Here is a 25,468-nt window from a genome sequence, read left to right on the forward strand (position 1 = left end):
GGGTGGGAGTGGGAGTGTGAATCGGAGTGCTGTTGTTATGGATCGCATGGTAAAAGTGCGCGCTGCTTGGATGAGATGACACGGGAGCTCCTTGAGCTGTGGCCTGACTCTGAAGCGCCATTCCTAGACAACCACCGTAAGGATGGGAATTATTCATGGACATTTGCTCCTCCATGAGCACCAGCTCCTCCACAATGCTGTCCTGGGTAAGGTCGTCATCAAACGAAAAGAAGTTTTCATTTGACTGAGGGACAGTGTGTTCAAACTCTTTCAGCTCAGACTGCAGAGGTAACTGATTTGAAGACTGTGCTTGTATTTGGCCCAAGGAGGAGTCCTGGATCTGGCTCTGCAGCTGCTGGCTGTACACGTCCGGCTGGAGGCCTTCGCAGTGCACCGCCTCCCACGCCGACTCCTGCAAGTCACTGGAGCCAGGGTGCCCTGCAATAGTCATAACACTGATGTCTTGCTGCTGTTCACAATTCACAGATGCGAAGTCGGAGGTTTTGGTGATGTGGTGCCACGCATTTGAGTTAAAGCTGCCATCAGATTTTGAATCATTTTCTATGATGAACATGTTTCCTTCCAATTTTACCTTTATATCTGGAGAGGACACCGACACGAGCTGCTGTCCTAAAGCAGCATCGCTGGGATTTAAATTGGTGCTCAAAGAAAGATCCGCTAAGTTTACTGCAGCTGCAGAAGGTACAGGTACCTTCACAGGTACCTCGCTGGGAACTTGAGCAAGCGTTGCTGTATTGTCGCTGTTAGCTAAGGATCCAACCTTTGGAGACTTCTTAACACTGTTTGCTTTTTGACCTTCCATAGCATTACCAGCTGAAAGCTGCTCCACCAGTGGTTTCTTTACAGGCGGTACCTGGGAATCCTGAACTGCAGAAGGTTGTCGCTTTCTGGGGCTCTTAGTGCATGCTTTGTCTTTAATCGCAGACTCACCAGTAGGAGGTGAACCAATGCTGGTGCTGGACAAGTTTTGACTGGCAAGTGAGAGCTTTAGAGTACTTTGATTATTGCCTGCTGAAGAAACTGGTGTGATCTCATTAGGTTGTGTTTTATATTTGGTCCCTGTTTCTTCAGCTCCCTGATCACAGCCCTTAACTGGTTTTGCCTCCACGACATCGTCCGCTGAAACCTTCAAGGCTGCAACCTCAAAATTCATTAGCTGAGCAGGAGGCAGGTCAGGGGTTGCCTTTATGGATTTAGACACATCAGAGTTCTCCTGGCCCTGTACTGAGTTCTCATCTAGCAATGCTTCTGGTTCCATTTTGATCTTGACTGCAGGTGCAGCTACAACAGTGCTAGGCTTGGATCCCGGAGACTGAAGTGAAACAACAGATCCATTTTTGATCTGTGGACCAGTCCTCCCTTCTTCCACTGCTCCTGCGCTACTGCTAACTGAAGGCGTCTGTTTGACGGGCACACTACTGCTGCTTGGGGCGAGAGATATTGCTGTCATTTTTACCACATTTAAGGAATTCACATGTGGAGCTGGCACAACAGTCTTGATTGGGCTACTTGTAAAGAGCACCGTCGTGGGAGAGCGGATGGTGAGAGCACTGGTATTTGCTGGCTTCGGTAAGATCTGCGGGTAGCGATGCCGGGCAGAGCGGTCACCAACTGGGCTGGCGGGAACATTCTGGGGAGTCTTTGGTGACTGCTTGACTGACTGCATGTGCTGAGTGACCACCTGAACGTTGAGCGGCAAGACCTTGCTATCAGACGATCCCATAGGACTTGGGGATGTCACCAACTGCCTGGTCCTTGGCACCTGCAGAGAGAGAAAAAGAAAAGGTGTGGCGATGAAGAAAGGAAGTCCCTGAAGCTGAGAGACTCCCCCATCCCCAAGCATTTCAAAGCTGAAGGACAACACAGTTCAATACATCAGAGCTAGTGAATAGCAGCTTGAAAGAAAACAAGCTCTTCGATTCTATACAACACAATTTCTATTTGTCTGCCTAACAACTGGCAGACAGATACACGGCCTCAATTTTTAAGGCATGAGGCACTGGTCTACACACTAGTCTGCTTTTCTGCTAATGAAAGGGTCATTCTCATACAACCCGTCCCCACACGGAACAAAAAGACAGACAGAAAAAGGTTAAAGAGGAGGAGAAGTGTTCAAAACACTGCTCACTGTTAAAGTTTCAAAAGCTAGTTAAATACAAACCCACTATCAGGCAGAAAAACTGGCTTACCTATTGAAATCCACAACACGGCTAACATTTTAAACACAAATAACCTTCCTCCCCAGCCCAGTTTTGTATGTTTGAAAGACAAATGCATTCCATACTACAGACATCTGTGCAAAAATAAAATTGTTGCTGTCACTAAATGTGCCAGGCCACCGACAGGCAGTTTAGATTCCACACTGAGGACTTAGCAACCCACATGACTGGTATCAGCTCTCTTGTCTGGTTACACTTCATCTCAAGGGCAATTATTCCCACGTATAACCTTAACTATTGCTAGCTGAAATCCCACTGTCAATGACTTCAGAGACAAACTCAGCCTATGCTATGTGATCAGAATTCTGTTGCCTCTGTATTGATCCCATAACTCACGTGGTATAACGTGGTCATTGGGACACAAAAGTATCAAGGGCCTCAAGCCTTTGAACTGAATCCGTTTTCCTATCCCACTGGCACCACTGCTTAGTTCCTGGCAATTTATAACCTTTTCATAAGGTGGTCACTGTAGAGAACTGCTGGAGAACATTACCGGTATCGGGCTGGGGACAGCTGCCACTACAATGCCAATAGGTGGAGGAGACAGAATTGCAGGACTTCCATTAGATATGTTGGTCACGCCGTTGGTTGCAGTCCCTTCTGTCTTCTTTGCTGGAGACTCTCCTGGCAAAGGAGACTGCAGTTTCTGTTCTTGCTGCTTCTTCTGGATCTTACGCTGCAGCTGCTGCTTGGCATCAACAGGAGATGACAGAGTTTTCACTTGTGGTTGAAAGGAATTACTTTCAGCAGTAGGTATAAAAGCTGAAGGCTGGGGGATCCCTTTTATTCCTGAAAAAAGAACAAGAATGAATTGGAACTTGTCTGCTGTAGTGTCACTTCTGTGTCTAACCACACAGAACACATGGCAGGCATCTCCGCAACTATTTTGGGAACATCTCCTCCATGAGGTGCTCCCATCCACTTCATGCTCAAATCTATTCAGCGTTTCATTTTTTTTTTTACATTTGTGGCAAAATCTCTATCTGCTAGACAAGGTAGGCATCAGCTGCTAAAATACTATGTGCTGGCATCTTATTTCTAGTGATCTCAGATTGCAACTTTTGCATTAGCGCAACCAAAAAATGCATTTCATTTAACTGACAGTAGAGGGCAGCGGACATGTTTTAGAGGAACCTTTAAAATTCATCTACTATGTTTTTGTTTCCAATGTCTAAGTCCACTTTAAAAACGAAAAATCTTTCCAGAAAGCTGTGTTACAGAGCAGCAGCTCTAAACAGTCATCATCTAACGGCCAAGGCATTAAACACAACGCATCTAATATCAGAATGGACCACACCCTCTGTGTGACCATCTCTGTGAGACGTAAGGGAAAAAGAAAAAAAAAAAGACGGAGAAAAAGGTGAAAAAACTATCGAAATTAGAATGAAAGACCCTTTTTTTCTGGGAGCAATGCCTTCGCTGATCACAAGCAAGCAAGTGGTGCTTCCAGGGAGAACAACAGGTAGGCAGTCTCATCTGTGCAGCTCGTACCAATTTCCCTTTCCACATCACACCACTTTTACGATCTTTTGTTTACTACCAGTCAAGCAAGCAGATGAGCATGCTCTCTCAGTGACCAGCTAACCTTGCTGAATTGCCCCTCCAGAAATGCTTTAACACAGTTTCATTTACACTTCACGGGTTTCAGTTTTAAAGATAACTCTTAATTATAAATTAATCAACGCCATTTCAGGGCAAGTATTTGCTTTTAGACAACCAGTACATGCTCAGGAACTGTGATCTGGGAGCCCGTCCTCTGAGCAGCAGTCTGCATGCACCATGGGAGCCTGAACACCACAAAATGTCTCCACTTCCACAATCACTTATTTACAGAGCAGTGAAATGCCCAAATATATTACAATTACTGGAAAACAATTCATCTTTGTGGGCCGAGTAGTGAAGGCAAGTAACACTCACGAGCAAAAACCTTCTCTGAGGATAAACACTTGCTTTTGCTCAGTTAATGCAGAGATGCTGTAGTTCCTTGCAATAAAGAGGAATGGGAATATTTTATTTGCTATTCCAGGAAGAACGTCTCCTGAAATTACTACCCAGGCCACAGAGGCATGCACTGGAAATAACTGCCCTTTTCCTTGAAGGAAACCACCCTCTCCTGAAGGAAGGAGGAGAAGCTACGTGAGAGTTCATGAGCTGTACATATACGTAGCATTCCTCCCAGCAGCATGGCAAGCAGAAACAATGAAGCAAAGCAACAAGTAAAAAAGCAGCATACAGACAACAAAAGCTGCCACTGCCATCTGTCAGTCCCAAGCTGCAATACAGGAAAGAGAGCTGGAAGGAGAAAGAACGTGATCCAGGAGATCACCCCAATGCTGACCACCAGCTTCCATCTGAAATCGCCTGTCTCAAGCAAAGAGATCTGCCTTGATCCAAACACGTTTTGCTTGATGGGCCCAAGCAGAACCTCCCAGAGGGACGTCTGGGAGGCATGTTGTGCACCTGCAGTTCCCTTCTCGTCCTTAATTTTTGTAATTTACTTCATCCACAAAGCCGCAAGAAGAAAAGTGATTATTGACTGACTTTGAGCATGAAGAGGGAAACAAAACCCACAGAAGTAGATGTACAAACCATCATATCGGATGTATGCCTTCCCAGAGACTGAAGAGAACAGGAATTCATCTGATGAGGCAAAATACAAAACAACTCTCCTCTTTACCCCAATCCTTATTGAAAAGTAGAAATCAGGTGCTGCAATCTCAGTCACATAACTGTCCCTGGAGAAGGCTCTCGTGCCCCTCTCAATGCCCCTCAAGCCCTTATTTCTAATGTGATCAATAACAGCAGCAGCTGACGTGTTTGTACTACCTGACACTGATCAAACATCTTAGGAAAATCTGCATCTGACATATCAGAAATGCCTGTAAGAAAATCTGCTCTGGAGAGAAAATTAAGACGGACAGTTGTTTCCAAATTAGGACAAGTTATCAGACAGAAACACAGCTACACCAGCAGTTTGTCTACAAACCAGCACTGTACTGGCACCAAACTCCTGATCTAGCAAAGCACATAAATTCTGCACAATTACTCACATGCCCTGAAGTGCTTTAAGAGACCAGGTCTTCATCGGAGGAATGGGAGAATGACAAGCTAAACCTGAGACCACTGCTTATTTTCAGGTCTCTTTACCCATGCAGATTACCAGAAAGAAGAGTAATTTGCATCAATGCAGACTAAAAGCATATAAATGCAGGCTCAGTGCTCAGAGGCAGTGTTTAAAGATTTCCCTGAAGTGCTTCCTCAAACCAAAATGTTACTGCTCTTTAAAAATAACGATCCCCAATTTCATTGCTTCCACATGAAGTTATCTACCTGCTGGTGCCCCTGCCATTACTGTTAAAGCTGCCACTGACTTGGTACCGATATAGTGACTTTTGACAAGGAAACGAGCCAATTCCAAGACTGTATCAAAAGGCTGGCTCAGCACTTTCTGGGCCCATTCACAAACAAGCCGGCAGGCCGCAGAGACGACTTCCTCATCCGCACTTTGCAGCTGCCCAGACGGCTCTGCCCCATCCAACTAGAACAAACAAACAAAGGAGGAAAGGTTACTTTAATTATTAAGGGTCATTAAGGCATAAAAACAAAAACAGAGAGAGCAAATTATGATAAGATACACACAAAAAACAGAGTAAAAATGATCACAGTTTTTCATGGAGTCGGGAGAATGAGATCAACACGCCAGTATCACCTAAAAATGAAATGTCTTAACGTTAATCTACTGGTTATTTCCTGCATCTGAAGCCATCAACTCAGCAGCCACTGCTACCCAGGAACTGCTGCTGTCACTGGGTTTCCTCTTCCTCAGCATTGACTTTAAAAAAAAAAAAAAACACAACAAAACCAAAACAGAATCAGAGTTCAAAAGATATAGCTTATGGGTGGCAACACTGAAAAAGTCTGCTTCACCTCCTAAATTAGTTTTTTAAGTCGTACTGCAATTATTCTTAGCTCTACAAAAGAAGTCAAAAAATGATTCAGAATATAAGTATCATAAAGAAAAATCTTTAAAACTATGTAGCACTTTGTTTTGAAAACTTTAGACAGAAAACCAACAGAACGCTAATTTGCAGAAGTATATACAAGTATGCAAGTACATATCATACCCCATCTCCAGTTTTATGAAAGTCAAGGTTGGGCAGTGTTGGCATATGCACAAAAGCCTTCTTCCTCAGTCCACTGTAGCAATATGTGAACAAGAATTAAGGTCTAAAGCGTCTCTAGTTGTTAGCTGGAGGATAGGAGGCAAGGGCAGCAATTCCTCTGATACCCCCTCATAAGCTTTATAAGCAAACCCAACAACAGATCTGAGAATGACTGTCATTACGGTCGTCTCCCAGACAGGCAGAATGAAGCACCTAGAAGTGGCTGTGTTCCTGGGCACATCACTGGGCTTCTCTGTCTTTGCAGAGGAGAACGTGACGCTGGCCATGACGAATTTCACTTGACTTAGAAGAACCACTAAACCATGCCAAGTAGTTTCAATTATCTACTCTATATTTAAATCATTAACATAAATTTGTACTAAACCTTCTTCCTAAACCAAGCCTAAAATGAGACAGGGAACGCACTTCCCAAAGTTAACCACTACAAAAAAAAAAAAGGTGTTCTCAAATTTAGGTTTTACTTTATTATGAGTTGTTCTTTTTTGCCTATTTTCGCTAAATTTCCTGACATTTCCTTCTCTGAAGGGACGTCCACAAACTCAAGTTCCCCAAGACAAGATAAAGTGATGAGGACCTTTCTTCTTAGGATTTCACACAATTTTTGTGTGGCTCTCTCCCTACCCACAGGTAATTATTCTGTAAAAATATGGACCCAAATAATCATATTTGTTCTTATACCGATCTCATCAAATCAGTACAAAAAAATATACTCCTCCCTCCACTACTCTTACTCACTTGTTTATAGGTCTAAAAATCAAAACAGCGTTCTTTCCTCTCCACAGCATTATTCTGGGAGTTCACATGAAGTGTCTCTTCTCTGTGATACACAAATCCTTTTCAGGATCACTAATATTTCAAATTCTGTACATATGTCTGCATTTCTCCTTCCTAGACCACGGAGTCTGCATTTGCTTGCATTAATCTGGATGGAGCATAATTACAGTAAAAAAAATGTAAATAGGCTAGGTGTTAAGGTAAGTGTAAGAAAAGGTCATGTTTTAATCATTCTGAATTAGAAACTTAGGAAATAGAACTGAAAGAGATCCCCTGGGTAAAGCTACAATTACATCATATGATTTCTTTCTTAAAATTTCCCTAGCTCTAACCAAAACATCACTGCTAAGTTTGGGACTCCATTGCCAGATAATCCAACACTATTTCATGAAACAATTTAACCAGTGCAAAACTTCTCCATTTACTACTCCATGGAAGGATTTTTTTTTCCCCTCTATGGAAGACAAATAACTCTGGGCTGCTCACTAGCATTTAATTCTCTCAGTGCATGCTTCAAGTGAGACCATGGCAAATGTCAGTACTACAGTGCGCCCCTATCACTACTGTTCGTTCTTTTGCGTAGTTTTTAATTAGAGTCTACAAGCACTTTGATGCCTTTCGGCCTTTTAATGCTCCCCCTCCTCTGCTTAGTGCAGTGGCTTAGTCTACCCAGCACATCAGACCGGAGCAGGAGTGGGCCCTGGGGCACGCAGCAGGTATTACATTACTTCATGTCGGTCTCTAAGGATACTCAAGGGAAAATGTAATTCTCAACTTGGAAAAGACAAAATTCTCGCTGATGAAAAAAATACTTTGAGAATTCCTGCCAGTTTTTGTTTTTTAATGGAAGACCTGAGCATGCTAAAGACTAGAAAAACTACAGCTCGGTCTCAGAAAAAGCTGAGAAAAATGCACGTCCTTGTAGCCTTTAGCGCTGATGACTGCATTTCTCTCCTAGCAGAAGTTCTTGCGCCTAGACTGAAGCAGCAGAACCACCACTGGCACGAGCAGACTCTTTTGCATAGGATTTGCCCTGAATTCTTCACAGTGGCTGCCTACTAACTGATAAACTAATCTGTTCCAAGATCTGTGTATAGTTCTGCCTGTAACAATTACATCTAGAGACAGTATGACAACATCAGTTTTTTAAATTCTTAAAGGTTTGTGTTGAGTTACAGTTAAACAAGGTAGTGTCTTTGGACACCCTCTGGGATGGACTACTTCCCTGACACAGGGAGCAAGGAGATGGATTCCAGCTTTGGGCACAGGAAACAAAATTGTGCAGTGGAGAGAAAGACATCGCTCCCTGTCCTAAAAGCTCTTGCTCTGAACTGTGCTTCCTATCTGAGGCAGCCTGCACCACGCAGCAAAGGAAGCAGTCTGACAGCAGGACCAGGCTGGGATCATGCCTTCCAAGTCTGAAATCAGCTTTTGTCATAAGTTCCCAGCTTCCTCTTCTCTTTCAAGCAATACTAAAGGTTGAGGAGAGGCAGGTTTTTAAAATACCTGTAGCTCAGCTTAAGAAGGATCTTTGGCTTTACAGCTAACTTTCATATCACTGGTGTGCGTAACTATAATACAAAACCAAGAAATGTTATCATAATTCTGTGCTGTATTACCAATAAAACATTATCTACTGCACATATGCAAGACAAGTTCCTTTATTCCAGTATCTCCTTTTGCACTCAGTGATAAAGCTTCTTTGATTCCTCGCTGCTGTGACAACTGAGCGTCAGAACCTAAATTTAAGTGCTTGTTTCCAAAGGTTCTATCTTGCAACCTAACGCTACTGCAATAAATAATTTTTCAAGAACACTGGGAAAGTGTCTGCATTTTTCATTTAACATTACTTCTACATTTAGCTGGTAGTTAAGCCGTAATGACAGATGTTCTCCAAGCAAGTGCAGAAAAAAGCTACTAAGAAGCGTTCTAGTAAAGGATATTTTGATTTGCCTCTTGTGCCTAGACGACGGGCCTTCATATTTGGAAAGACATTTTTCATGATCTTTCCAAAGTCAGCAGCACTTAATGGGTGGTAGCCAAGATTGTCACAATAGCTCCTGCAACAAAGAGAAAGAAAGCGTGAATGGAATCAAAGTTAACACAAGAGGCCAGCCTGCATGCTCAACTCCATCAAAGGTTTTCCAAAGAAAACACTCACACCCATCCATATTTAGAACCACATTTAACATTAATGAAGCTATCCACAACGAACTGAATGCATTAAAAATGTATAAACAGAGCTATTAATATCATAGTTTTTGCCTTGTTCTCCACTGAGTTCAAAGACAAGTCATCTGGAGACATAACAAGTAGTGGTATTATCTAGAGCACCGTTAAGATTTACTCCACAACTTAGTTTGAAGCGTATGTTTCAATTCACTTATTTTAGGACAGACTAAACGCAGAGACATTGTTCTAGCCAGAAGAACAGCTTGAATGTGGTAAAGCCTGAGGTCCTGCAGGAATATTTGAAAAGCAGTAGGTAAGAGCTTCGGCACTGTCCAGAGGAAGATTCTGCCTATGCAACCTCAACTTAATAGAGCCTTACAGAACAGAATTTAATCAAATGTACCTTCCCAGGGAACCAGCTTCACCTACACTGAGGACCTAGTCCTCTTACCCCTGTATCACTACTGAACTATGACATCTGCTTAATTACAGATGTCCTTACATTCATTAACAGTCCTAAATTAACAGACTTCAACTGCCTCTGAAAATAAGGCTCTTTGCATGACTGAGTATAAAACCTGATGATTCAGGGGAATGAAGCAACGGAAGGCAATTATTTTGCTAAGTTTATTATTCCTGTAAAACAGGCCCTATTATCCATCTTCAGTTCTCAAAAACAGCAGAAGGAATTTTATTTCAACATCTATTCAGATGTTTCAACATCTAAGATATTTTTAAAATATCTTAGAGGCGGAGAACAAGAATCATCGATTTTGCTGCAAAATGTGAATGTTCTGGAAAATCATAAACATGTGAAAGCAGAGAAGAAAACTGGGAACTGCTCTGGAAGGTTTGCTTCTACACAGCAAGTGCTTAAGGCTGCAAAAATGTCTTTGTTCAAGAGCCTTGTGGTATTTCACAGATGTTAGTGTGCGAAGGCCCAAACCACACGTTAAAGCATTCTTATTCAGATTTCCCGCAGTGACAGAGTCAGTGCCAGACAGCAATGACCTCCTTTCCCATGAGAAGTCCTACCAGCAATACACAGTAACAACCTGCCTCAGAAAAGAAGTGCCTGTACACGAGCCTGTGCGGGCATCATCAGTAACTTCACTCACCCTGTTGCCTGCTACTGTAATCAGGTACATACACGCAAACAAGTCTCAGCTCATAAAGGGAAAAGAAAGAAAAAACAGCGCTCCTGAAACAGATGTTTTACTCCCAGCACCACCTAGTAAAAACAGTAACAGTTAGCAAAAGCATTTGCACCCCAAGAAGGCCAGTCGAAAATTCTTCTCTGAAAACCGTAGCTCTACAGAGAGCAGTATATAGTTCTTGAGACACACCCACCGCCATCTATTTTCTCTGTAAAAATACTAGTTATTACAGAGCAAGTATCCGCTGCTTTTACCTTGGCTCTGTGTAGGCACGCTCCCCTTGGAAAGCACCAACACAAATGTACTGATTTTGAAGACAATCAGCAAGATTTACACTATTTGGTTCTGACATTTCCCTTCAGTACACCCACTTTTCCCAGCTACCAGGCTACTCCGGCCAAACCAGGAGATGTTGCCTACTACCAGGTGTATAGTCAGCCACTAGTCTAGTTTCTTTATGGGAGATCCAGAAGGTTTTTATCCAATTTATATACCAACATATTTCATCTCAGTGCATGTCCGTCACAGAATCTGGATTCTGGATATGCCACTTTGAAGTTAATACAAAGGAATAACTCTCCTGCCTCGCTGCACCTGCTTACGAATCAGACATTGCTTTATGTGCAATAGATCCCTGCACATTTTGTTGGGATTTTTTTCCCCCTTGCATCTTGCCAGCCTCCAATGGATTTTAACTTTGCTCTGAAAATTCCTTAAAGGTGGGGTCTTTGTTGCTTACTGACACTGATTATAGGACTTTAAGTCTCAACTAGCAAGAAAAGGAGGGCTCTTTGAATTTCTCTGCCGCAGTCAGCAGTATCTTTGACTCAAACTCAACAATGTCAGTAGAACAAAATAAAAAAATATGCCACCAGAATAGTAGGATTAGGGACCTACCAATCAATCATCTTTAAAGTTAAAATGATCCCCTCCCTAGGAGAAAATAAATAAATAAATAAAGGGGGGGGAAATCCATTCCTTCAGTCTGGCACATCTGTTTCAAGACAATTACTTGCTAGCAGCAAAACATACAGTTAGATGGTCTCTTCGTATCTATACTGGCAGCTCCTGCTAGCTTGTGATTTCTGAGCTATTATTATTATCGTGTAATTTCAGTTTTCAGACAGATCATCTCACATGGCCCCTCCTCCTCCTGGCTCAGCCGAGAACCCTCCATGTCCATCTGTGGTCTCTCATTGACTTGACAACACATACCAGGAGTCTCTTCCCTGAAGCTCTTCTCTCTGCTACTTGCACTCTTGGCACATTGCTGAGCCCAGGAGCTGTTTTGCTTATTTGAAGGGTGGGTGGGAAACAGATGGGGGGAGGGAAGGTCTGCGCAGAGACAGGAATGACAACAGACACGCCGTTGCTTGTTTCTTTGTGCAAAGCTCTCCTACATAAGGAGAAAAGGCCTTTTTGGGTTTTTTTTTGGTATGATCTTTGAATTAAACGTAATCAAGACAAAAAACACTGGGAGTGCACCTGAATTAAACCACAGAAAGAGATTAACCAAAAAGCCAATGAAGACAGGCTATGCAGCCCAGCTTACATAGCTTCCTGGGCAGATAAACCATTAGAAACAGCAAATGATAAAGAATCTACTGTACGAAACAAAAAAACCATCTTTGCTTATCCAGTCTGGCCTAACAACTCGTCTCTAAAAATGGGTTACAGCGAAGAATCTTAGGAAGAGGTAGGCTCTCATTTAGATGATGAACAATGCTGGCACATTAATGAGTCCTAAAAATCTGGCAGGATGGAAACCGTACGTCTGAAAACCATTACAGAAACAAAACTACAGGTCAGACTCTGAAGAGCTGTAGCAGAGGTGGCCAACAACTGCTTTAGAGGGAGTTTGATCAGGTTTTAAAAGGAATAGATAGGTAGTTGCTTATGACAGAAGACTGGACTTTACAACACCTCCTGTCCCTATCAGGGAGTTTTATATAAAAACATTGGTTATTAAGTGCTATCTAACAAGATTAGTATGTGTCTTTTGTCTTTCACTTGTTGAACAGACATGGTATTCCTATACCTACCACCCTCTCCTGTGCTAACTTCTGAATATTCTTCTCCTAACTTGTTGGTTAACATTCTTAACACTTAGTGCACGTAATCTATGCATCCGGCAGCATCAAGTGGCTCAGCAGTGAGTAAAGCAAGGATTAATGGTATATAGACTAAAAGAAAGAGATGCAGGATGATTCAAAGACCTCCTAAGCCATATAGAGCATATCAAGAACCTTCATGGCACCAAATTTAAATAGGAATCACATTCTTTGCATCACTGCAGTAGAAACACAGTAAGAGGACCCAAGTGTTTACTGAAGGCTCAACAAGTGATTTTGTGGGCAAATAAGGATTTGTCTGCCTAAGTACTGCAGGACTGCACTTAAAACTCAAAATTCTAATTCTCTAAACTCAGCTAAATCTACACCTAGCTGCCTCCAGAAGGGTGCTTGCAAACAGTGACAAGATACTCAAATAAAATTGACTTACAAGAAAACACTGAAAGGACTTGATGGGAAGCAGCACCCATTCTCTGCAGGCCAGGTAACCCCACAGCTCCCCATGAGTCCCCGTAATATTTTCCAAACTGTATTCCCCCATAACTGCCAGAGGGAGCTGGCAGAAGAGCCATGTGTGCCCGACACAAACACAGTTTCTTACAGCCCAGTGTATTCAGTCAGTGTAAGCCACATTACAGCACCAACAAGAGAGGTGAGGTGAACTAACTCCTGCCTACCTTTCCAAAATTCAGCTGCAAGCTTCCCAAGTGCTACCAAATTACATTATGATGCATTTTTTCATTTATTTCTTCCCTTTCAAAAGGGATTCACTTCTATCCACTTAAGAGATGTGAATTCACAAGTAAAAAGGGCAAGGAAACAAAAAGGAGAGTCACCATGTTGAAAAAGAGGCTACTGAAATGTGGAGGAGCTGGAAACACGATCAACACTTGCCCATGGTGGACCTGTGTGGAGTGCAAGCTTCTGTCTTTCTCTCTTCATAGAAAAAAAACCAACACATATGAAAAGCAACAGAGAAGCCCACTAGTTTTGCAAGACTTATTTTGACCAAAATTTACATCAGGAATTGCAATGCTGGTATGACATGGCACTCTTCTGAAGCCTTGGAACTTTGACGTATACATGCAGAGTGCATAAGCTTCCTCACTGTAAACTCTGGCAACACCCATCTTTGCACACAACGGAAAGAAATGGTAACTTGTTAATAGGACAGAAGTGAGTTTGGAGTGGTTTTAACACCCTGAAGAAAAATGGTTTATCAAAACTGACTCTCTTATCTATTTATATGCCTGTTCCCCACCTCCCACTCCACGACTACTTTTCCGTTGGTGTGCAAGAATAACTCATGAAAATATTGAAAGAAACCGAATGTTTTAAAAACAGAACAGATGCTTTCAGAGGAGAACAGATTCCAAACATTTGATATTTTCCTGATATTTTGCTTACCACCCTTATTTTGTTACAAAAAAAAATACAATACACAAATACTTGATGCAGCTACACACAAAAGCCATCCAAATTTCACACTCCACAATCTGTAGATGATGATTTTTCCGGGCATCTGCAGCTTGGCACAGCATGGAAGCCAAGCAGATTTGTTGCTGAAGCAGGCCATAAATTATTTAATAAGAAATATATTTAAGAATAACGCTTCTATCTCTTTCCCGCACAGCAGCTGCCGCTGTTGCTGTGTCTGCGCGAGCGGCTGCTGCTCGGGGATTGGCCACCCCAGTACGTCGGTGCCATTGGCTATATTTCCAGGCTGCGTCACCGCTCCAGTCTATGGTGAGACTTCAGAAATAGGTGTGTGCATGTTTATCAACCCCAGGCAAGCGACTGCCATCATTTTTCAGCTCAGTCAGAGTAAAAAACTTGACCAGAGAGAGTTAATTAAAAGGAGACATCTGCAGAAGACAATTCTGCAATAACAATTACTAAGGGCTGAATCCTGTAGGCACTTCAGAGGTGAAGGGATTCAGCTTGCTGCAAATTACTGTAATCGTTCAGATTATGGAAATATTCATATTAGATCACAAATCTGTTATTCATCTTCAGGCAACTGGGCTGAGGATGATTATTCCCCCACCCCACCCCCCGTGGGGAATGTTCTGTAAATGAATTCAAATCCAACTTCTGTCAGACAGCTCCCTCTCCCTTGCTTCTAATCGCTTTCTCGTTACATGGTAGCTTTGAGACTTGACAACACAGACTCACAGTGGCCTTGGTTACTGGTTTCATACATATTCAGATATACTGTGCCTCTGTGGAAATCAGGTTTGCTGCAGGAAGGTCCAATATTTATGCATTATTCTGGAAAGAAAGGTGTGGTGGACTAGACCTTATGTGCAAAACAGCTGCATTTCCAGGAGGAACAATTCAACCCCTCATCCTTGTTAAGGCAGTCATATCCAAATGGATATACAAGCAGACCAAAACATACTCTAAGATAATAACCGGTGCTTTTTACTTGTACCACTCTGTCCATAAAAAAGAAAAAATATTCACACAGGTAGGTATTTGTTAAGAAATACTTGTATCCTTCCTTCAGCACATGTAACGCACAATTCGAACACCACAGTCTTATCTTCAGTGGCAGAAGTAACGAACACAGTTTGCCTCCTGTCAGCTAGTACGTTCTCAAGTCCATTAGCATATAAGGCCTTGTTCTGCTACGTGCCCTTGTGCATGCGCATCAGTGGAGCAACTGCAGAGCCAGTGGCACAGAGTTATCTGTGACAGCTACAGCCATAGGTATGGTCACAGCTCGGCAGCACTCACTTGTATTCATCATAAACCTCCTGCTTGGGAAGGGATGTCTCGGGGTGCTCTTCCAAGGTGTTCCGTATCCACGAGAAGGCGTGCATCTGCTGGGCACGGCTGGATGACATGGAGATCTGATCGCTAGTGAAAGAAAAAGCAGTGCCAATGAAGACTCCACTCCATGGTCCCCCTCAGTTACAAGACTTAATGGCTGTCTGCCTATACAGGTGGAGAGACCCCAGAGACAACACGGGCCCGTACCTCACACACTCAGCTCTTCCGTGAGGCGTGGGCAGCAGTTACCTCCCTCTTTCATCCACAATTTAACAAAGAGACTCCAGTTCTTGACAGATACACAGCCACGAGTACATAGCAATGGGTGAGAGCTCACCTCCTACCCCTCTTACCTGTACTGTTCCTTACTGACCATCTGTAAACCCCTGCCCCATCAGCCACCTGCCCTTGGGAAACACCTCACTTCTTCCCAGCAGATGCTCAGAGTGCTCCTGTAGGCACCTGCCAGCCTATAACCATCTCGCTGGGAACATATGCTAGTTTTGTGATGTTGTAGTCTACAGGTTGGTCTTCTAGAACTTTAGTTGAAAAAAAATATTACCAGAAATATCATTAGTTCCTTTTTTCCCCCACCATCATATTCATGTTGCTGTATCATCACTTCCTACACAAAAAGCAAAACACTTTCTCTAAGGACTCTTGTGTTTTAAGAGGTTTATGTTTACAAGCTATTCATGCGCTAAAGATTCCAGAGATTAAAAAAAAAACAACAAAAACTACACTATTTTCAGGAAAATAAGAGTCCTTAACGTTTAATAAAGACTCCTGCTACTAAACACATGATGTGAATGGGAAGGTAAGTGCCACTGGAAGTTTTCAGTACTAGCTGCTCACATTTACACACTCACACACGTACCTTTTGTCTCCATTGTTGGGACCCGAAGGCAGCTGAAGGTAGAGGTAGAGTTTCTCTAGGTCTGTAAACTTCTCAACTTCTTGCTAGATAAACAAAGGTATTTTGGTTAAAAAAATCAACAATAAGAGTTGAGCTTGACAGCTAAAAACTGTCATCCAACAGTGTATTCCTAAATAATACAATTTTAAACAAGAAAATATTTACTTCTGTGAAAGAATAGAACTTTAAGCACTCTGGGACTAGAAATGTGATCTTCTATTTTATTTACACACCATCACATACTAGAAAGCATTTGTCACCATTACAAAACTCACATTCAACGAAAGTGGAATCCGGAAAAATGTCAATAACGGATCGTTTCTCTAACCAGACAAGTAACATGAAAACTTTATCTTCTCAGAGCACACAAGGCACCTCTGAGAAAGTAGCATCAAAAAAGCAGCTATGCTGTAATGACATAGGATGTCAGACCTGATGCTGTGATCCACTATATATTAACAGTTAAGCATCACAGACTTTAATGAAGACCTTGCAAAAATATATGTATATACATACGCATTTTTCCATTTCTTTTGGAAATCAGAGTTATTGAACAGGTTTTCAAAGACAACCCTTCCAGTTAACATGAAACTCAGTCTGGACTCCTCCTCCAGAGGCTACCCACTGAGGATCAGACACAAGGAGAGGTTTTACCTGGTGTCTGCAATCAGTGATTGCCCACACAAACTAGATTTTAGTCAACTGAAATCAGCAACAGACTTACAAACACTATGAAAATCAGTTCTGGTAACATGCTCAGGCCTGCTCAGCAGCAGCACAAAAGAAAGCCAGCAAGGAATAGATGGGTTCTCCTTCAGGACGATGCTGCAGAAGCAAGATGCGAGGTGGTGCACCATCAGGACAGAGTCAAGGACTCATGTCATCCCTTTTTAAGGGATTACAGTTAATTCTTTTTTCTTTTACTGGTGTCTTACTGCCAACGTAACCTTTTCCAAAAAGAAGAGAAGAGAGTGGGGCTAATAGCTAGTGAGACCTGGCTGTCTACTTCAGCAACGAGCAGAGCAGGAAGCAAGGAAACTGAAAACCTAAACTTCACTTCAAACTGGGGCTCCCTACCTGCCCCAGTCACGTCCAGACCCACCCCGCTTCAGCCGGCACAGACCTGGCAGTGGTACTCGAGAGACGTGAGCTCCCACCTCCTGCTGCAGGCTTTGCACCCAGCACACGGGTCCCCCAGCCGGTGCCGGACTCTGGGCCGGGTGGGATGCGCTGCCTGGGAAGGCGCCGGGAGCGCGCAGGGGCTGCCCGGTCCCTGCCGTCTGAGCCCACCGCAGAACAGCTCCGCAGAACTGGGCCATCAGCAACGCGACAGACGTTCTCAGAGCCAAGAGAAACACTTCTACCAGCAGCCAGGTAACAGACACAGGATTTGCTGCTTTTATAAGCTGCAGCAAACCACATTTGTTTGGGATTGTTTTTCTCTCTTGGCAAACTCCTGCAATTTGCTGACACCGATTTCTGCACAGCTCTACAGCAGCTTACACAGCAGTGGTGCTCCGATCACCAAATATCTAGAGAGGTATTTCTTAACGGATACATTTTGTCAAATTCTCTGTTCCTCCTTTCATGCATATACCACAGCGTTTGGACTGCTAGGTTCTCCTTTAACAAACGCATTCTGGAAAAGATCAATGCAATGTTCTTCAGAGAAAGAATTTAAAGAAAATTTATCATTTATTTACGAAAATATAGAAATTGAGCAGCAAGAAAATTTGCACTTCTTTATTAGACCTCCTCTTCTTCAAGGAACTTAGCTGCTTTTTGTTTAAACAGCAACTGCCAAAGCAGCACACCAAGGAATGCAGTTTGGGTGAGATCAACTCACATGGTGAGTACTAATCCACGCGGCAAAAGCCGCATCCCAGGCAAAACAAAAAGAACCCCAATGATTCTGACACTGAAGTGGAAGACACCCTCCCATTCTGAAATCTCACATGCTGGAGTACGACATAAAGGGTGAGGTTTTAGAAGAAACATTAAACCTTCTACCCAAACCACTAAAGTAATCTCGGCGCCTTCTTCAGCTGCCTGCTGTGCCCCGGCAGAAGGAAGGGGCTGTGTGGAAGGGTCCTGCTCTGCTTACTACACAGGCCCCACATGTCAAACCCCCTAATGAAAACAAACAAACAAACAAATATCAAAACCCAAAACCAGAACCAACTCCAAAACCCCCACTGATGTACGTGTTGAAAAACCAATTGACCGGGATTATGTTAGCAGAGCCTTTTCCAAAGGATGCAAGTGATCCAGTAACTCTCTCGTCTGGAGAACTGCACCCCTAGAGCTGAAGCAGCTGAGGATTATGGCTTTCTCATATCCGCAGCGGAAGCAGCTGGACAGGGATGGTATCTCACTGTTTTCCCTCAAAATCCACTCCTCTCTGTCCCTGGCCCCAGGCAGCACAACTCCTCCAGCTTGCAGCCATGGCTGCAGGGAAGCCCCAGAGAGGCACGAGAGAAGTTAACACACAGCCAGGAGTCACAGCCAGTTCACCGAGGTAATCCTACCTGGGTGGTAATTAGATAAACCTAAGCTTATTAGATGAGACTGAATCTATTTAGAGAAAATCACCTTAAAACTGAAGAAATGGAAAGGAAGGGATGGAGTGGGACAGTTCGTGCAAGTAGATTCAAGAAACATGTTTTGTTCGGTTTAAAAATTTGCTGTACATTATGTTCTGTTTAGGTCACTTTCTCTAAATGTTTCTAAATCTCTCAACACTTTGTTTACAACCTCGGTAAGTACTATCTCTTCTTCAACCTCAGCTGACATCCACCAGTTCTCAGTGCTAAAGGTCTGTGAATTCAGTAATAACCTTCAGCTGGTCAAAGTATCAAAATGTCAAATTTCTTAATGCAACAAGAAAAAAATTTGGGAAAGTGAAGGCACATTTCAGCTGGCCTACTGACCAAGAAGATAAAAAGATTCATTCACCCTCAGGGTTTTTTTGTGGTAAGTTGGATGTGTGTGGAAACGAATAAAAAGAAACAAGAACAAAAAATTCACTAGAAATTTTCTCCACGCCATCCCCCCACAAATAGGTCAATAGTGTGGAAAAAAAATAGGTCAATAGAGTGGAAAAGAATCACAGCATCAAAACGAAGATTGCGATTCTGGCATCATCTTGGACAAACTCCCCTTTGTGCAGCCCATTAAAGAACCTATGCAGAATGTAAAATGTCTGGGGAATCCTTTTTCACTACTTAAAAGGATCTAAGTGAAAAACAAGCTTGAAGTTTGCTGACCTTGATTGACTGGTTCTATCAAATCAGATGAAGAGTGTCTAATTCTCCAAAGGCTATTTATAAACCATATTTCTGGAAGCTGCATTAAGAAAATGCATGAGAGCGCTAAACTGCTTGCTGGAGAGAGGTGTAAAGCCATCACAAAGCACCACCTCTGTTACTCTTGGTCTTCACACGTTATATTTATCTCCTATGATCAGAATCACATTAAATAAAGGAAGATTCAGTGAAGATGGGGAGCAAGCAATGTTCATACTTATTTTCACAACTTGGCTCTCATTTAGCCAAAAATATATCAACTACTCAAAATATCTGAATGATCTTATATTCTGAGACATAAAAACTAAGGACAAAGAATTAGAAATCTCAAGTCACAGCTAAGCAAAGATTTTCAGTAACATATGAAGGAACAGAAATCTCTGATATTTTTGTTTTGACAGTTACCAAATACAGACAGTTCCCTAAAGCAATGCACAAAATGTGCAGCGAACAAATTAAACCAGGGATCCATTTATATTTGTGGTATCAGTGACCACGCAGATCTGCTCCAAATGGATCTGTCCTTTTGCTAAGAAAGACACAGAACAAGGATCTCTTAGGAACAGATGCAACTTTTTTTTTAATTATTCTAACAGGCATTTTGATTGAGAAAATAAACAGCTATATAATAAAACAGGATGGGCAAAATGTTGTGGAATTTTTTCTTTTTTAAATGAAAATAGCTGGTTTTGACATCTGGTTCCATTGTGAGAGGCACTAACTAGACAATGAAACTTTTCACAGCACAAACTAACAAAAAGATTGGTTCAACACAGAATGTGGTTAAGGACTTAACCTGTGTTACAGGAAACACCAAGTTTATTTATGTTCCAGCTTGAACCAGAGAACCCAGAGATCTGAACATCCAGAATCACACAACATCACTTAAGGCTTCCTGACCTTGGGGGACTGGTTCTCTCTATCTCGTTTTCTCTCACTGCTCATCGACCATCAGGTCACAATCACCAGCAAAGCTTCATCCTAAAGCCGTCAAAAGCAAATACTATGGGACATTTTCAAGTAATGTGCTTTTTCTGGCTTGTTTTGAAGAAGAGACTATTTTGTCATGGCAAACTTTATATAAACACAGTGAGAAACACAGTGAAAAATGGCATTCAAATCTGAACTATTTCCTGTTTCCACAATGAAGGCAGAATTACAGGTTATTTCTGTCCTCAAGTTCTGGCGAAGAGGGGATGAAGGCCAGCGGCACTGCTGCAAGCTTTTTGCAAGACTGATACTTTAGAGAGCATGGACCGATCCTAATACTCCTGTCCATGTTTTGAGTATTTATAGATAACTATACTCTAATTGAAGTAAAAAAGGCTATGCCAATGGCAATGTAACTCGCACCTTGGGGCAGATCCATTCTAAAACCTGTCATACTTCAGCAGAACAAACATCTATTATTTATCAACCAAACCAAGAATAGCAAAGCAGTCAAGCAATCATCTCTCCACTTTATGAACCGAGAAACAAGAACCAAAGGTTAAATAATTTGCTTAAGGTCAGATGGTTTGTTGGAAATATGATCAAAACAGAAAATAGCTAATACTTGAAACAGAAGCTACTATTCTAAAAAGCTGCTAATAAACACATTTGATATGCTTTATGTGAACAGAAGTGGAAACATATTTCAGGTGCTAAATACTCCAAACAAATCCTAAAAACACGTGGCAGCTTTGTACTGGCAGTGTTCAAGCACAGCTGCCAAAGAGTCGCAGAGCTTCTGCCCGTGTCCTGTAGGGCCAAAGACAAGTGACAGGCGACCACCCTCTCTGCAGCAGGGCCAAGGAACATCGTGCTTCAAGAGATCTCGCACACCGCAGCTGCTCACGCTCTGGCCATCAGCAGCTTTGGCTTTCATGGCCATAGATACAGTGCTCTCTCACCAGCACTGACCTCTGTTCAGAGGACTATGGAAGGAAACCAAAACCTTCTCAAGGAGTGCGCCACTTTAAAAATCAGGTTCAAGAGTTCACTTCGTATGTGGCAACAAATATAACAAGTGAAGTCATAAGAGGATCTACTGCTAGACATGTTTACTACAGTTAAAAAGACGTTATAATGAATTTTTAATGGCTGTTTACACCACAATTCTTGCTAATTATCTTTTTCGGACTGCACAGTATACAATGATTTTCTTATGATCTTCCAAAAACTGACAGTACGTCACATGTAAGTGGTGCAGCGTAACAAGCAAAGGCAGACAACCATGGTCTCTTGTATGAGTAACTGCAGTCCCAGTGCCCTTATATCAGCTCTTTTCCATTGTCCTCTGCTCCTAGCTACCTCCACCAACAAAGACTATTCTCCATTTCTTCTTATTATTTCTCTCTCTGTTGCTATCCCGTGCTGAACTAGGCAGTCTGTGTGCTAAAGAGCATTCGTGTACAGCCCCGCGTGCCACAGCTGCGACTTGTGCTACCAGACGCAAACGGCAACAAGCACAGTATGAGCTTTCTCTACTGGGGTTTTTTCTTTTAAGTCTGCTAGCAAACTGATCAAGTTTAAATGCTTTAAGGCTCATCAGCACTTCCCAAAGTAACTGAACGCTAGTCCCAAATCTCCTCCTTAGAACAAAAGGGAGACAAGGGACAGACATTGTCCATTATGCTTCATGAGACTGATTCAAAGGCCCCGAACCACACACGTAAGAATGGGCACTTAAAGGAAATGTTCTGACCTGCCCATGAGCTCGGAGTCGGACTCTGCGGAAAGCTGGTATCCCAGCCACAGGACCGCTCTGACAAACCTATATACTTTCCCAGAAAGACAACCTGTTCATCTACCTTCTGCAGGACAAAACTGAGCAGGGCTGCAAGGAAGCTCCAAACAAGTTATTCAGAGCCACAGAGTCACAGCCTTGCAGTTTAACATACATGTAGAGACCATCTTGCAGCTCACAGCTTTCCAAAAGCATGTAAACATGCAGACACCATTTTGCCAGTTTTATTTCCTGAAACTATTCCGATCTTGGATTTTTCTTTTTTAAACTACCTGAACAGCTTTGGATCTACCTTTGCTAACCTAGAGTGGCCTTTCCACTGCTGACAGGACTCCTCAGAAAATGAGACCATCAGGACACTGCTGCTCTGTTCCAAGTCAAGCTATGGAGACTGCTTTGCATCCAGCTCGTCCATCCAATGCACAAGATTTACACCAATGGGCTCACACAAACCGATAATCCCTACCTCAGTTCCCTAGGTTCACAAATCTGCGGAATTTAATGCAAGAACTGACCTAGTGTAATTCCATTTTCTTAAAACAGATTTCCAAGAAGCAGATGACCAGTTAACCTCCTACTTATCTGCTAACTCTCTGATGCTACTTAGGAACACCTACTCCACCACAAAAAGTGCACTTTTACAATTTACCTTTTTGCCACTGAAGACTCACATACAAAAAAAATAAACAAAAAATTACAATCTTTGTGTCCACAAATGTCAGTGAGGAACAAAGCGGACAATAATGACATTTTGCACTGCTATTTTAGTTGAACGCATCCAAGAATTTAAGCACAGGCAAAACTGGGTCCGAAGTTTGTTTGCAATAGAATGATACAGCATACTTTAAACCTCTTAGCACAGTAAATTAAGACAAAGAGAGTTCAATCCCATCTGAATTAGCCTTTGATAATCTGACTTCACAGAGTATTCTTATTTAGCTCAGCCACACAGCTGAACAGATTCTGTTTTGATATTATCCAGATGGTTGTCTGTGTCATCTTTTCATCTTACCCACTGGTACTTCTGGATGAAATGCCGAAGGTAGAAAGTCAGAATAAGCAGTTCCTTCTAGTCTTAAGATTTACGAACTCAGACTCTGATTTAAAGAAACTGGCAACCTGCTCACTACTAAAAGCAAACAAATAAAACCTCTTTCTGAGTTAGTGTGAGCTATCTGCTTCCCAGAAGTTGCATCTTGTTACTGCCTAGATTCTGTTATATTAATGCATAAAGGAAGATGATGTTTGTGCATTTCAGGGGCTTTCCTTCTTCAAAAAATTATATTCCCTCTGTCCTCTGTAGTAGAGCAAAGCTAACAGGACCTAGAGCGTTGCACATTTCTGGGAAGGTACAGGAGATGGTGCGCAACTTTTGAGGTTAGTAAGATTTTAAAAACCAAACCAGAAATCTGATCATTATGACACCTGCAAGAGTTTCACAGACAGGGACATCAGTCTGAGAGGTTTTGTACAAACTTGCAGTTCAATCTAGTTCCTTCCTTAAAATGAAATACTGGCCATGAATTAACTGTTTCAAGGAAACAACAAAAGCAATAATCATTGTCATTAAAGGCCTAAAGAGCAATGGAACTTGAAGGCATGATCAGCTTCTCACATACTCTGATCTATGCAACACATAATCATGCATTTAATAAAATCACGCTTACAAAAGCAGTAAGTCACCGTTCCGTACTGTACGGACTCTGACAGTTCTACAAGTGGTAGTCATAGCCACTTGCTGCTGGCAACAACTTCCACAGGAAAAAAACCCCACCAAATTCACATCATGGATTTTTTTCGGCAATGGGAACTAGTTTTGATCACATTTTAGTGGTAGTACCTTAAAGCACTGCTAAGGAAAGGCTTCAGAACAGCTGTCAGTCTCCAGAGCCATCTATTTCGGTCTTGCAGGTTATTAAATATTAAAAAGCATTCTGGAGTTGTACTTACCAAAATGCAGTCCACCTTAGATTGTACAGTTTTGCTAGACATGAGGGAAGAGAAAGAATAGAAATTTTGAATTAATATAAACAGCAATGACAAAAATATTACACATTAGAATTTCTACCACTGTACTGCAAACACACTTAACCTCCTGCTACAAAATATCCCATTAGTCTATGGAAGAATACTCATCTGACTATATTTTTGTAGAAAGTCACCCTAGCTTAACTGTCTATTAGAACTCTTGCTGTTTTGCTCTTACACAAAAGAAACTTTTTTTTTTTTAAACGAAATATCATTGCAACTGGGAGCTATTATCACGAGTTGCAAAGCAGCCAGGATGGATGTCACTACTTCTACTGTAAGCTCTTCCACAATTCAGATGCATTTCACTTGTTCATCTGTAAACACAATTAACACCCCCCTCTCCCCATGCTTCAGTAAATCCCACCACTTCAAGGCATTTATTTCTAGCTTTCCAAAGAGCTGCTACAAAGCAGACAGTTGGTATCCTACTGGCAACTTAGGAGTTTTCCACGCTAGCCTCACTACCTCCCAGTTGGCTTATTAAGAAGACATTGGGTGGAGACCGAAATAAAGTATGCCATAAATGACCTTAGTAAATGTGCCAAGGAGTGCAAACAGTATGGAACTTATTATACTTCATATAAACACATCCATAAGCAGCTTTTGTGTTTCTTAAGGGTGCTGTATTTCACATGCCTTATGTGAGCAGGAGCTTTAATACGCAAAAAAAAAAAGTGCTTTTTCTTTTGGACATCTACTGAAGAAGCACTAACAACCATTTTTTGGAGTTCAGGGAGTGATTCTTCTCCTAGTAGAATAAAACATAATTCAATTTCCTGTTTACACAACAAAACATCTAATTTCCAGTTATTTTACTTTTGTACAGGTGTTAGACCATACAAAGACCAAGTAACGAATCCAATAGATTTACTAAAATCATAAGCAAGAAAAACCCAAACCAAACAGCTCTAGTGTGCAGTGGTAATAGGAAGCAAAGCTACTGAACCAGCATCTGGTACTGAACCAGTACCAGACACTCAAAGGAGCTTCATTGTCCTGCTTCTTACAGAACTCATTTTCAAACCAGACAGTCTTCAAATCTGTTTGTCAGAACCTGCTAATACTGATGCCCCTTCCATACAAGAACTGTTTATGCTTTACTGATGGAATACAA

The 25,468-nt window shown here is 42.1% G+C and overlaps 1 protein-coding gene across 1 annotated transcript; it reads right to left on the minus strand.

Annotated features, from left to right (window-relative positions):
* Positions 1–7: 7 nt before the first annotated feature.
* Positions 8–24,300, minus strand: RFX7 (regulatory factor X, 7; the record flags this gene model as incomplete). Its single annotated transcript, XM_009875794.1, has 8 exons — positions 24,274–24,300; positions 16,252–16,334; positions 15,339–15,461; positions 9,142–9,258; positions 6,365–6,449; positions 5,571–5,778; positions 2,734–3,029; positions 8–1,783 (listed from the first exon to the last, which is right to left on the minus strand). Coding segments are annotated over exons 3-8 (2,592 nt in total), but the record flags the coding sequence as incomplete, so codon positions are not given.
* Positions 24,301–25,468: the final 1,168 nt, after the last annotated feature.

Source organism: Apaloderma vittatum, unplaced genomic scaffold (genome assembly GCF_000703405.1).
Source record: "Apaloderma vittatum isolate BGI_N311 unplaced genomic scaffold, ASM70340v1 scaffold45068, whole genome shotgun sequence".
Classification (NCBI taxonomy): domain Eukaryota; kingdom Metazoa; phylum Chordata; class Aves; order Trogoniformes; family Trogonidae; genus Apaloderma; species Apaloderma vittatum.